Source organism: Chenopodium album, chromosome 23, assembly GCF_948465745.1.
Source record: "Chenopodium album chromosome 23, dcCheAlbu1.1, whole genome shotgun sequence".
NCBI classification, from domain to species: domain Eukaryota; kingdom Viridiplantae; phylum Streptophyta; class Magnoliopsida; order Caryophyllales; family Amaranthaceae; genus Chenopodium; species Chenopodium album.
Window position 1 is genome coordinate 35,490,638 of NC_137856.1, and position 15,828 is coordinate 35,506,465.

Here is a 15,828-nt window from a genome sequence, read left to right on the forward strand (position 1 = left end):
GCAGGTTTTATTTGCTCGAAACTTTAGCGAGCATGAGTTGAGCACATGTAAAAAGTTTTCGAGTTGAGTCGAGCACCCCTCAGCTCGTGATCGACTCGCTCGATAAGCACCCCTATTTGTTACTATTGCTTGTGAATACGAAGTAGTTATTACTTCAAGGTCCACTTGAAATTATTTTTGGATTTCAAAAACCTGGTGTAATTTGAATTGCATATTACGGAGTATTAAAGAGGTTAAGACTCAACTACCACTATAAATCTGCAATGACTCTATTACTTATACTGTACAACCGTACAAGTATAAAATATGATACAAAGTATGTAGAGTAATACTCATATAACAATCCGGGACATCGTTTGGGCCATTTAGTTCAAATTTTATATGGTGGCAATTGCAAATGTTAGAGCCCAATTGGTTCAGGCAACAGCAGTAGAAGAAAGTTGGAAAGTAAACCCAGAAACGAGAGAGAAAACAAGAAGTAAATAATGTGGAAATCCATTTTAGGAGGAGACGATGATGAAGAAAGAAATGAACGCTTCTTCGACGATCAAACAACCGAAGATGATGATCTTTGTGCTCTCTCTTACACCCAGGTTCTTCATTTCATCTTCTCTCTTTCTGTAAATTCATCACCTTAAATTTTCCAATTTTATTCCCAATTTTTTTAGTTGATCTCACTGTAAATTTTGATTTTTTGTCTGCAGAGAATGTACGCGTTTGCTGCTTGTCTGCTCGGCGGATTTCTCTTCATATTCTTGGTATGAAATGTTGAAACCCCTTTTCTTTTTAATCTTAATTTCAAGGATTTGGATCAAATTTCCTCTTTTTCTGGGGAAAATTTTGGTCCCTTATGCATTATATTGTATATTAATGTGATGGAATTATTGTTAGTGAACAATTGAATCATGTGATTTTGTATAATGAAAGTCAATTAGCTGTATGAATTTATGTTATGCCTAAAGTTATAATATTTATGTGTTTATTTTATAATGCTCCCTTGGATTTGGTGGTTTCAATGTGCATGATGTGTGATTATTCTTTGCATTGAATACTTTCTTAGATTACATGTAATACTGGAATTACTGATAAAGGGGCGGTCGAAGAACCGGATAGCATCATGACTTTGTAGTGGATAATGATTTCAACAAAGAAGGAAATGCAGGATCCTTGCTATTTGTTTAAGCAATTAGCATCTGCCTTATAATGGGTTTATTTTTTCATGTCTTTATCAAACCTTTTGTGCTGACTGCCAAGTACTTGGATGGTTGACTTTGACCTTCATTGGCTTTCTATCTATGGAAGCTTATATGGACTTTAGTCCATTGTCTTGAACATGATAAAGATATATGGAGAATCACATTAGGAACCTACCTGAATTGAGGGAGAGACTTTCTGAATCCGAAAGGGATTGACTTTGGGGTTTCGGGCACCATCTAGTTTTTTATATTTACACTTAACAGTTTTTATCTCATAGGGAGTATTCAAACAATGAATAAGCAACCATGACAAGAGGTGGTGCGTAAAGGTTTATTGCTTAAGAACGATATTTTTTTTTTCACCTTGTCCATGTGGATTGGCTTGCAGCTTATCAGGCTAGCAGCATATGCTAACTTTATTTCTGCATGTTTTTTTCACTTGAATCTGTTGTGTCTTGGATTTTTCAGGATCATTACTAGCTTAAAGCTAAAAAAATAAAGAACTCTCTATACCTAGAAAGATATGTATATCATTTGAATGACAAAAGCTTTATCTTTCATGTATTGTGACCAAAAGGACTTTATGCAATTCTTCACGTGAATCATCATTTTTTCTTCCTAACATAGTTGGTATTTGAGTTTTTGGCAGTCAATTATCGTGTTCGTAAAGCCCATCAAGTTTGCCCTACTGTTTACTTTTGGGAATGTGATGGCTGTTGGAAGGTAAACATGTTCTTTCACTACTTGATATCCACTTTTTGTACAATTCTAGGTTCGTAAACTGTTAATGTGTACTTCTACTATTTGGAACATGTTTTGGGACACTTTTCTTTAATTTGACATCTGGTACGTTAGAGACGAAGCCACATTCTCTCAGTAGATCCTCTCTGGGAGTTTGGTTGTATTGATTATCTTAGCTAGTTAGCTGTACAGGTATACCAGATAAAGTTAAGCAATAATGACTGGCTTAGTGGTTAGAGTATTAGCACTGAAGTTGGAGAACTTTGGGATCTTAGAGTATTAGCACTAATTTTTGATTCATGCTAACCTTTTTTTTTTTTTTTTGAAAGTTTATAATATTAAGTGCCCACGACTTGCAACCTGCTTTTCAACTTCATGTTCTGTTTTTACTTTTACCAATAAAATCAATGTGTCATACAGCCTGCATTTGCTCGCACAAGTATAGAAAGATCCATGCTTACAGTCTTAAGGTTCAAGGTTCATGAAAAAATCAAAAGGTTTCTTTACATTAAATTGCTAACTTCTGTCCATGGTCTGTCAAGTTTGTTTGCTGTAGAAGAAACCTTTGTGCTTGTGTTACCTCTGAGGCTCTGACATTACAACTAGGGTACACAACGTGACTTTCAATCAAAAAGTTACAACTGTAGCTATGCCTAATTGTCTGTTATTAATCATGAAAAGCCTTTGGGCAAGCCACCATGTCAACATAAATTCACTTTTTCCAAATTGTTCAGCACATTGCATGATCTTATATATCATGTTTCTTTTGTGTGGCAGTACAGCCTTCCTCATTGGACCAGCTGAGCAATTAAGAAAGATGTTTGATCCTGTTCGTCTTTATGCAACTGCAGTCTACCTGGGATGTGTAGTTTTGGCACTAATTTGTGCTATATTGGTAGGTCTGCTTTTTATCAATTAGGAATATAATTCTTTTTTTGGGTTCATGGGTGATCACTGCCTGCAACATTATTAGCCAAATTTTTTGGATGTTGTTGTTGCTGTTGTGTCTTAAGGTTAAAAAGTTAAGATTTGGGTACATGTATAAAAAAAAATTAGTGATTTCCTTTAAAATCCTGTAGGCATACTTCCTTGGCTACCTTTAGTGACTTTTTTTTTTTTTTTTTTTTTTTTTTTTTTTTTTTTTTTTTTTTTTTTTTGAGATGATGACACTATCCTTGTGGATGATATTTGTTCTTGATGACCCTCTGACATCTTCTTGTATTTCTCTTTGATAGTTAGCTAAGGTTTTCTTTTCTTATGCACTTTGAAGAGTTTGACTTATATAGTCATTGAAGTTTGCCATGCAATTAAAAATTACATGGCATGTAGATTGTAGTGCCTCTTTCTTCCTTTTACAGAACTTTTTTTGTGGCGTTTTGACTTTGGTGTGCATACCCTTTATTGTTCTTGTAAAAGAGGCATTAAAGTGTAATTTTTTCCCCCTAGTTCTTTTATCTTTCTAAAGGAAGTTGAAGCCTTTGTTATGTTCTGATATTGGCAATTTTTTTTTGCTTTCTGCCTTTGCAGATCCACAGCAAGATTTTAACTATGCTTGCTATGATATGTGAGATATGTGCTCTCATTTGGTGAGTTCTCTTATCCACTGAATTTTAAGCTGCTTTTGCCTATGTGTGCATGTGTGGGTGGAGGAGGGGGTTATTCTACCCATTCTCTTTATGATTGTGCATGTGGCTCTCTCTATATCTGTAAGCCTGAATGAAGAAGCCATCTATTTATTGACCAATGTTCATCATCTGCTCATGCTTGCATACTTTTTTTTTTTTTTTTTTGGTGGGTGATGAGAAGGCCCATTGTAGGAGGGGGGATTTCAGTGAAATCCCTACTAGAATGAGCTTGGTCAGATTTGACCCTTGGCCTCATGTCTTGAAGTAAAAGAGCTAGCAAACTGCTCTAGCCTCCTATCTCAAGGGGGAAAAAATCATGCGCATACATGATGTGGACATCTCTGAAAACATCACGTTTTGAGTTAAGCATAGCCTTTTGCTGATGATTTGATGAACATTCTTAGGCTGTTGAATTTATTGGAATAAGGATTTTATGAACAACCTTAAGAGAGCAGGACTGGGGTGGAACTGTGGAATCACGGGGTGGCTAGGAGGAGCTCTATCTCCCTTTATGAATAATACTTTCTAGTTAGGAGATCATTAAGTACACTGTACCTTTAAGGACATTTGATTAAGGCTTACAGAAGACAATAGGGGTCATGCATTACAGTGTCAGAGAAAGCATAGTTAGAGCATACACCTACCTCTAAAGTCTTATTTGATCCCCTCCCACCCTGCGGGTACAAATGTACAATAAGTCAATAAGACAATTGAAGATAAAAAAAAAAAAATTAATCAAGCCTCCCAACAATCCATTCTCTGGTGCCAAAGCTCGAAAAGGACATGTTTTGACACCTCTTGTTAAAGATTAAGAAATAGGGAATGAAAAATCACTGCATAAGTCCAACACTCCAACATGGTTTCTTAACAGAAAACAATTCAAGTTAGCTAAATTGTTGCAAACTTGCAATTGCAATTAGGTGTATGGGTGATGGTTGTTCTTTGCGCTGGAAAATATTCTTTCAAAAGGTAAGTGATGGGATGAATTGATATTACTATATAGGAGGGTGTTGGAGGTTAGCCTAGCAGAAGTCAGACAAAGACTCTTAAGGTGTTTGCTGTGGGAAACTCTAGTGAAATCTAAATGTTGACTTGTGAGAGAAGGCTTTCCTGAAGGATAAATCTTCTATTTCTTGATTTATTTGATCTTAAGAATATAAGAAGGCTTAAACTACAAAACCAACCATTTGTATTCTTTGGCTGTTGTAGGTACAGTCTAAGCTACATCCCTTTCGCCAGAAGAGTGGTCTCTGATGTGATGATCCGCCTCTTCGACACTGAAATTGAATTTTAGAAGTGTCATGGTTTAATCACCTTCCTCCACTGAATTCGCGATTTTGCTTGGCTCTTTCAGTTATTCTGGTGTGATAATCGTTTCAAGCAGGTTCATACAATTCCTGTTATAGCCAATTTGCAATTTGCATGTTACTCTAATGCCTCGTGTGCAGTTTCCCAATTTTCCTGTAAATTACCCTCGAATCTTTTTTCTTACTGGACTGGAAAGGAAAAGTTCCAACTAATCAATCAAGCTAACAAATGTCCATTTGTGCTGTATTGAAATTGACCACTAACCTCTGCACCTAGAATCTTATGATGTTGATTCTCAACAACCTTACTTCAGTCTTCACCACCTACCCAGAATGTATACCTGTGCAACCAAAAAGTTTTACTTGTATTATTTTTGTACAAATGCTGTTTTTTATGGGCACTACTCTGATTGGCTGTGCTCGTTCCGAATTCTTTGGAAGAAAAATGTATGCATGCGGTAATTGCTTGCATATTGAGCAAAAGCTTTCCAGCTTTGAATTCTAGTGCTGGTTGATGTTGATTTCTCTATTTCTATTTGAGTCTAATCGCGTCTATCTTACCTTATTATATACAAAGTGCTTCTGTACATTAGTAATATTATAGTTGTATTATAATATCAGCAGCAGCATTTCAACCCGACTCTTTTGACATGTTCTACTAGTTCTGTACATTACCAGTTTCTGTATCTTTGTCTCTTCACATCATCCACACATCATATGCTCTGCCTAATAAAGTTAATCATCTACTGGGAATTGGAGTTGGTTGATTAATTTTCCTCAAAATTCTATCTTTAGATTAAAACACCTAAAAGCAAATACATGATCACCCATAGTTTTCACCCATCACGCGAATTGACTATTGCATCTAGAACTAGATCGAATCCAGATTTCATCTAACTTGCCCGGCTGTTTTTTTACAACATCACAGAAAAAAGTTGTGTCCCCTACTGCTCACTATAACAGCTTCACATCATGCATTGCACTATTATGGCAATTGGCAATACTACTAGTTAAAACCAAACCTTTTGATCAAACATTATGTTGGAATGTAAATTACTACTGTAATAATTTGTTCTGTTAAAAAAAAAAAATAAACAGTGGCTTCAGAATTTCATATTTATGAATTTGTCATGCTCTATAGTTTATACTTGTAGAGTTGTAGGATTGTCATGTGACCAACGATTTTTAGATCTTGCCGTATCGCCGACTTGGACTTGGACCTACCACAATACTCAAGTCCGCCATCTTTTACTTATTTCCACTACTTTTTATTTTGTTTATTAGAGAGATTTTACGGTACACTTAACAAATTAAAAAGACGGAGAAAGTAATTTGTATCTATTATTTCAAGGGAAAATATTATTTTCATATTTAATTTGTCTTTAACTACTTCGATTATTATTGCTAGAGGAGGTGCACATACAAGTATAATAAATAAATTGATTTTACCCTTTTGTTTTTTTTCCCCCTTCCAATCTACCTTCATTTAGATTACTGTTACAAATGAATCAATACTAGACACATCATATTTATGGCCAAGTTGATTCAATTGGATCGATTTCAATAAAAGTAAGATTGAGCCATGTTTTCGATCTTATCAAAAAAAAAAAAAATGTCTAATTTGAAATTAAATTATCACTAAAAAAAGATGCATTACCTTGAAAAGTTAATTAAACGATAGGTATCCTTCTTTTAAATTATTTCTTTTGTAGAACTTTATTTTTATTTTTTATATAGATATGATCCCGATCCAAATAGAGACTATTGCGTGAGATGTATCACTACTTATAACCTCACATTAATAATAATTTCCTTTTGGTTAAAGCTAGGGTGGCCACTTTTTAAATGTAGATGGATTAAAATAAGTACATGTATTATTTTTGATATGTTTGAAAAAATAAAATAAACACCTTTTACTATGTAGACGTGTCCTAGCTAGCTACCCCATCACAATTTCTAACTAGATGTATAAACAATGATATCACAAAACAAACAAATCTTCTACAATTCTACCTATTTATTTAATGAGTACTATGATTAATTTTTTATAATCTTACTAAACTATACACCTAATATAATATTAATGAACTTTAACTAAGAATCTAAGAGTAATTAGTCCCTTAAACGCCTGGAAAGAGACAAAGAGTGATGCTACTTTTCGACAATTTGACTAACTTTTCATCCCTTTTCTTCGTTATTTGCATGTTATTGAAATAATTGCGGCAACTTGTAAGGCCAATTTTTTTTTATTTGTTGATAATTAATGTGGCGACTAGCCGACTTGTCCTGCAATTCTGGTTTTGGATCTTGTGAAAAATAAAAATTAAACTAATTAAGCTTACCTAATAGAGTTTAGTGGTATTACTAAATGTTGAGAATTAAATATCTTTCAATGATCAGTTGTTATATTTGTTGAATATTAGTTTTTCATGATAATTAAAAAACACATAAATTAAGTTTTGTAATCATTCATCATAATTGATAATTGTATCACCAATTAGAATAATTGGCCTCCCGTATTCCATATCATAAGATAGTTAGGGCTTAAGACCTTTTCTTCTATAGCACACTACCACCACTAATTCTAGCTTCGCTAATCAAATGTGTATTATTAGTGTATTTGTTTAATACTAACATAGTACATGTATCTAAATATCTGACACGACTTATTTCAAACAAATTTCGTTGGTATATGACAATATAGGACGATAGGTGAATTAAGATTTTCTTTGCTTTTGACATTCATCCACAATTAAAACTGTGTGAAAGTCAACTTCTATATATAGCTCTATATGACTTTAAACGACCAACTCTAATTATGTACTGAACATAATACATTATGTTCATCATTAAAAAAACTTACAAAAACGAAATGAATATAATACTAGCTTGTTGTCGCATAATGATTATGTTAACCCTGATTAATAATAATTATACAATCTTGTAAACAGCAAGTGTTAAATTAATTGGAGACGTGCAGTAGCAACCTGTGATTAGTCTGATAATCATATATAAAGATATGATAATAATGGTATAATTCCCAAGATCAACCGGACTGTCGGAAAGAAGGAAAAGGTCGTTGGCTGTTGCATGAGTGGAAGGGTATCATTGTTAACTCTTTCCCCTTTCAAAGGGTCAGGATTTGGCAGTTTGGAAACCCACCATATACGGCAATAAGGTTGGAGCGTGTGTCTCTCACTTCTTTTTTTTAAAGGTAAGATGAAGAACGTTATTAAACCAGCACCTCTTACATATTAAACCAGTCCAGCTTCGCAAGTCGAGGGGGAGGCAAAGAAATCCTTCTACTCCCAAGCAAATGTAGTTGGTAGGGGTTGAACTCATGACATCCAAGCCACAAACCAAACTTTGCTTTGGAAAAATATTTTAACACTTTTTTTGCATTTGCATACTTCATTCATTTTATTTTTTTTCTTGAGCGGGTACGGCGTTACCTATACGGTCCGATTTAGCAGGTTTATTATTGAAAATGGGGAGGAAGGATATGTAATAGGGAGTAAAAAGGCGCTTATCTTTAAATTGTCTTTAAGGGAGTTTGATTCCCCTAAGATGTGAGCTTTTCATTAAACTACAGTAAGTATTACCTCATATATACTACGAAGTACTCCGTAGGAATTATTATTTCTATACAGGGAGTTGTTAAAAAATGTACTTTTTTTACTTGATATTGTTCTACAGATAATGCATGTGACTAGTACACATTTCTCTAAAACTTGTATAATGGTTTGTTAACACTTCATACAAACAAATGATTAAGGTTAATCAATGGACTATATATTATTGTACTTAGGTCTCATAGATTGATCTTAACAAGATTAATCAATTCAATAGCTATACACTCGACTCGAGTGTGTATTCATGATCAAGAAACCTAAGACATAACTACGAAGTATAAGAAACTCTTAGGAAAAAAAATAAAATTGAATTTTTAAACAAAAAGTAGAAAGATATTTGAAGAACGCAAAATTGAAATACGTTGACAATTGGAGAGGCAGACAATCATTTATTCTTGCAATTATGTGCAAAGATACAATTTGTTTTGTGAGCAAGAATATTGGAATACTCTTTGTTTTATAGATCCTTTAATTTAATTTGCTCAATAATTTGAATGGAGTTGGAATCTTTGTGCTTTATTTTGCTTTCCTACATTATTGTTGTCGAGGTTCGCAGCGCAATGTACTAAAGCTCTAATATACTAGTGACAAATGTTCGTTCATGTAGGAAAATGGAGATTAAATCAGGAACTTTTTTAGATGTTTTAATCATTGAACATTTATAGGAAGAATTAGTACTCATTTTGGCTTGCTTTATTTGCTTAGAAATATGCTCAAACTTTAGGTTGTGGTACGATAGATCACAAACGGTTTATAAGTTCTAATCAACCATTTTTCTATCACTAAGAAAGAATAAGATTCGTACCTTATTCTTTAGTTTTTCTTCAATCATTGTTCTGCATACCATTGTTCAACCTAGCTACTCCACTTTGATGAGGAAATTAAAAATAAAGATAAATTAAAGTAGGAATATAAATATTAATTGGTATTATATATACTCCGAATATGATATTGTAATCATAAATCTTGATAAATATATCTATGATTAAAGAATAAAATACTTCGTATAATGTTTGTTCTTACAAATTATAACAATAAAAAGTAGTAGTTAAATTACTATGAAACCTATATAAGAAAGGGTAAGATTTTTTAAGGCGATACATGATGTCACTAACAAGGCAACAAATAATAGTACTAAGTAGTTTTTTTTTTTTTTTAGGACGTATAATAGTAGTTGAAAGGGAATGAAATAAAATGCCTTATAAAATCCCTACCTTGATGAAAATAAGGCTTTTTAAGGTGATCCATGATGTTATGTTGCAGCAAACAATAGTAGTTAAAAGGGAATAAAAGTGTCTTATAAAATCACTATTTTAATGAAAATATCCAAGTTGAGAGTTTGACACTTTGACTACAACAATTTAATGTTGATTTGGTAGGTGAAAAAAAAAAACTAATTAATATAACTAATTATTTAATGGAGTATGCAATAGCAATAACAATAACAAAATATATGGATCTTGAATCTTTTTTAAAATTAACATTTGATTCTCCTTCATTCATCTTCACGATACTTTACCTATCTACTAGCTTTTAATGATGACTTTCTTAGGACAAAAACAAAAGGTGCATGCTTTAAAGCTTAATCGCCCAAATGATGCCCCAAAGGACCCAACTATTGATTTTAAAATTACTTCACAGCAGCCCCATGGATGATGGGCATTTGCTACTTATATGGAAAAAGGAACAATGTACGAGGAAAGTCATGATGATTAAGATTATATAATTAGTCCGTAACATAATTATTAATCGATCTAGCGTTACTGCGTTAGTTATCGCAAGAATAAATCACATTACACTGTCATTTAATTTCGACAATTAATTTCAAATGAATGTAGGGTATACTAATCTAATCCATAATAAGCTTTGAATTTATAAATCAAATTTGCATTACTACTTGTACAAGCTTCGCTCTATGCCTCTAGCTTTATTATTGAATCTCTCAATAAAAATGGAAAAAGACCTTAAGATAATGTAATATCAGCTGATATATATTGCTCACTTTATTAATTTTATCATTTATAATTATTATAGAAATTCTTGGATTATTTGTGCTACTATTTGTCCAACTTTGAATATATGGAACTTTATTTATTTACGTAAAATATATATAATATACGGAACTATTCGTGTTGGATTGATGATCTATTTTTTAAAAAATCACACTTGTATTAATTAATACTTTAGGTCATGAATATACTAACAACATTTACTAAAAAAACTACAAGGTCAAATGTCAAAATTATACTTGTATTTTGACAGCTCATGCAATGCAAGTATGATGATGAGCACTAAACCCATGCTCCATAATTAGTTGGAAGGTTGTCTAAATGATGAATAAGTTATGCAGTAATATTATAACAATTGTTTGCAATTTGGAGGATAAATCTTTTTATATTTGGACCACCTTGAATAAGATTTTTGACTCAAGAATATATATAGTCCCATAACTCCTCTGTTTTTAGCTAACTGTTTGACTCCGACTTGTAAGCAGTTAGATTTAGCTAAGCGGGCTAAGCAGTAAGTACGGAAGAGTTGCCTTGATGTCTCCTTGAATTAGCATTCTTCTACTAGTTCAAATGTTCAATAATGTGTTCAAACTAGCTAGGAATCCTAGGATATATACTATACATTCATTCATTCTTAATACGAGTACTAATTAAGGGTCTGTTCATATTTGCTGAATTGAGCTGAACTGAACTGAACTGATTGGAACTGAACTGAACTGAGCTGAAATGAATATTTTATAAGAGAAGGAAATTAGGAGCTGAACTGAACTGAACTGATTGGAGCTGAACTGAACTAAACTGAACTGATTGGAACTGAACTAAACTGAACTGAAATTAAGTAAATATGAAAAGACCCTAACATTAATTCATAGTTATATATAATATATGCGGATGATCAACTAGCTAGTTTAGTTGATTAAAGTATTGAAAGGTGATATTATATTCAAAATTAGGATTAAATCTCGTTTATATTCTATAACTCTCTGCACACTAAAAGATTAAAAAAAACTAAAATTGTACATGGTGTAGTTGCTAGCAAAATACAATCAATAAATCAAAAAGTATGACGCGTGTCGGTAAATAATTAGCTACAAGATATGATCATTGTTTTGACAAATCTTTGTTTTGACAAATCTTTGTTTGTTTATATGTCTCCTAATGTGCATCACAAATTCACAATTGAGTAAAGTTAGATAGACATGCATAAATTTGGATAGACATGCAATATTGTCAACACATTGACAACAACGATGATAGGATTTTCCCATAAGTTACGTGAATTGATTGGTTGTTTTAGTTGCTTTAACATTGTAATTTATTGATGATTAAAGAGATGAGGTTGAGGTGTGGGAGACACTTGGAGTACTTTGCTAGTTAGCTTTCCCAATATCTCAAGACCCACCTCCAAACAACTCTTAATAACGAGTACTTGGATGAAAGAGTTTGATTGGCCCGGCCTGTTGGCCCAGACCAACCCGGCCAGATAATGCTGGTTATAGGCAGATTTGATTGAGCATGGATTTTGAGTCCGGGTCATTTTTTTTTTTTAAAAAAAAAAGGTTTTGGGTATCCAAAACTTACATTTTTTGGCTTGCAAAATCCGTTTATTTTTGTCCAATATAACTACGACCTTTTCGGCTCCAATTTTGAATCCATGACCCGTAACGGGCCACTTTTGGGGCCAATCCAACTCGACCAGTGATCATCTCCATTTTAATTCACTCACAAATTCAAAGGAAATTTCATAATAAATCCAAGTGACACTAACAATAATAACTTTCTATGCGAATTTCACTTTTTATTATTTAATACTGCTTTACGATATGGGGCAACTTACATAAGATTGATGTGGATTACAGATGGATATTTATACCGGATTAACAACAAAACCTTTAAATTCTACATGCTTTCTCCGCTAAAAAAATTCTCGTATAAGGATTGGTATATTTAACGGATATAACAGTATTAATATATAATTAAAGGTGTAGACGTGTGGTCCATTGTTTGGGAAGTGGACATGGACGTAACTTGATTGTGTTTTGGGACCATGAAGACGACCAAGCGGACTACATCAAACGATGTTCCTATGATCCTAACTACGAAGCAGTTCTCTCCGGCAACCTTTGTTGATAACAACATCTACTTGTAATATCTCTCGTTCTTTTTTTTGTCATTTTTTTTTTTTTGGAAAATTGACAACTAAATAAGTATAGAAAAATCTTTCTTTTTTAACTTTCAACAAACAAATGAATAAGCATACCTCAAAAAAATACTACAGCACATTCGTTTCACATTTTTTGCAATAGTTAAATTTTTTTATTCCTTACAAAAAATAACCAATTGTTGCACATATTGTAAAACGGAGATAGTAAATAAATTACAAGAACTTTTATACCAAAAAAATAGTAGTTTATGTTCTCCCAGTTGTTGAGTCACATACCAGAGTCTAGCAACAAAGCTTCGTCACCTGCGGTTTGGTGTCATTGTAGAAAGTGAGACCGTACCTCTTTTTCCAGGCCTGTTGAAATTCCTATCAATGATATTAAAAAACAAAACAAAACAAAACAAAAAAGGTCGCAGGCAAATTTTTTCTTTTTTTTTCCTTTGTGTTTTGGTCTCCATACCCTAAAACTTTAGGTCAAATCCATTTTTTGGATCGGCCAGTTGAGCCCATTCTTTTAGGGGGTAGGCTTCCCTCCTGCGTGGTTCGGGGGCACTTGAGTCAGCCGCCGGCGCCCCAACTCTGATTAAGAAGGAATTTCTTCTCGAGGCATTTTCTCTACCCCGTCTTACCCTGAAAAAATTTGCATAAAAACAGTTATATAAGAGTACGGATTGCGAATTACCTAGCTCACTTGATCACAAATTTAAAAACAGACGAGTATAGTATGAAGAGAACGGACCTTAGTCATTTAGCTTTCTTATGTACATGACGTGGTGTAGCAATTAGTTATTGACGAGTGTTTAATTGCAAGGATCGTTGCGTTATGCGGCCAACAGTTAATGTGATAGTGTTGCCAATAGTTTTACTCAGCCAATAGAATTATGCTTTGGTTCCCCCACCACCCCCGTCATTAACTATAGTCAAAATTCAACTCTCTTCTTATCTTTAATGTATTTCTAATTTTCTATAGTTATAGCGAATACTCCTCCGTCCCCTTTTGATAGTCCGTTATGAGCATTTTTTACAAGAATTAATAAACATGAATAAAAATAGTAAAAGTTCATTGAAAAAGTGAATTGACATTGGATATGCAAAAAAGTAGTTGATAGATTTTGGGACATGGGAAAACAAAATTTACATGAAAAATTTAAATATGTACAAGTATTGTTGCAAATTGGAAGGACTTTTGGTATAAAAAATTAATATTAATGGTTGTTGGAAAAAACAAATAGGGTGAACATGTTGGAACTAAAAAATACCCATAAGAGACTTTCAAAAGGGGACGGAGGGAGTAAAAGTATAACATTAATTATACAGATTACGTGTGATTTTATTATATATTCTTAAATTAATAATTATTAAATATTTATTTTTAGTTTAAAGGCTATATATTACATACGAGTATACAAAGTATAACCTCTTATTAAAATATGGAGGAAGTACACAAAATATAACCTAAAAGAAATTACTCGTAAAAACTTAACATTGAAGACTCGAAAGACATAACAACAGTAAAAAATTTACTTGTTCCGTAGAATTTTCAGTAATTCAAATATGTACGTCAGCCATTTCGTCATCTAAGACGGTCAACCATTCACCTAACTATGCAGCTTTTACCATTATGTCCTCCATAATAATCACAATCTAATCTAACATTCAACATGATTAATTAGGTGATACTTCCCCAGTTGTAACCAGATTTGCGTCAACTAAGTATGCTTTTGACCATATTATATTTATATAAGATCTTACTGTTACTTAATTATACACTTATACACATGGTGTGTGAGCTCGTGTGGGCCACTAATGTCGTCAGAATTCAGGCCTAATTAAACAATTAACCAACTTCATTCATAAGTTTGATTACTACTTTTCTTCTGACAAAAAAATATTATAATTATTGTTTGTTGGTATCTAATACTTTCAGTGGGATTAAGGGATATTATTATAATTTAGGCCTAATTGAAATACGGAGTATTTGTTTTATGACTAGTTGATATAGATGGTGTCTAAGGGCCTGTTCTCATTGATTGAACTCAGTTGAACTGAATTGAACTGAGCTGAACTGAATTAAAATGAATATTTTATAAGAGAAGGAAATTAGAAACTGAGCTGAAACTGAACTGAATTTCAACGTATAAGAACAAACCCTAAAACTATTAGTGATACTAATGATGGGAGGTTGTACAATAAATCATAGAAGTATAAATATTTAAGGGTAATAGTGTTTGGAATCCATTATAATTATATTGACCTAATATGATACAAGTAGATTTAAGATTATTAGATTGTCGAGGCAGTCACCAACTATCAATTCAATGAATGTTTTGATTTTTATCTTCATAGTTTTGTGAAAATCTAACAGTTTTGAAAAATGGTGGGGCATGTACCACACAAACTCATTACTAAACCCGCATGAATAAGCTTGAATGGACTCATTACTAAAAAAAAAACATTAATTAAATATTTTGTATAACTTGTAGAAGAATTATTAAATACAAATTTATAAATATGAAAGTGTAATGCAATAGCAATTATGAATGTCAACCGGAACAAAATATATTACGAACAATTATCTCATGTGTCCAACATACAACACAACAAAGTAGTCATTTAATTCTATTTTTGTTGATTCAATTATAGATAGTCATACAGCCGATACAGGTAGCTTAGATAATTACTCCATTGAAAAACTTGTCGTTATTATCACATGCGCACATGTATAACAATTTGAGAAAATTTTTCAAAAAAAAAAAAACAATTTGAGAAACGAGTAGAAAATCACTAAACACTCAACAATACAATTGTCGAGTCATCATAATTTATGTTGTTTGACTAAAGAACATCAAATGCGAAAATTTATTGATGTTTAGGAAGCACTCTATACATATCATTTAAATCTGTTTAAAATTATTGTATGATAAATTATAATTTTTTAGTTTTTGGATTTTTTGAAGAATCTTGTAAATTAGTACTCCCCCGTGTTTTACTAAGTGCTACACTTACCAAATCCGGTCGTACTTTAATAAGTGTTACGCTTTCTTTTTTGGCAAAATGCTACATTAAAATATTGCATCTCTCTCCTCTCATGGTCTCCACCCAAACCCACTACTACTTGTTTTATTACTCCCTCTATTTTTAAATACTTGCTCCA

General features: G+C 32.6%; 1 protein-coding gene across 1 annotated transcript; it reads left to right on the plus strand.

Moving 5' to 3' along the window:
- Positions 1–425: 425 nt before the first annotated feature.
- LOC145609169 (uncharacterized) lies at positions 426–5,456 on the plus strand. Its single transcript, XM_081664716.1, has 6 exons — positions 426–593; positions 705–758; positions 1,846–1,919; positions 2,715–2,832; positions 3,465–3,523; positions 4,772–5,456. The coding sequence occupies exons 1-6, from the start codon at positions 486–488 to the stop codon at positions 4,854–4,856; spliced, it is 498 nt and encodes a 165-aa protein (XP_081520842.1). The 5' UTR covers positions 426–485; the 3' UTR covers positions 4,857–5,456.
- The last annotated feature ends 10,372 nt before the right edge of the window (positions 5,457–15,828 follow it).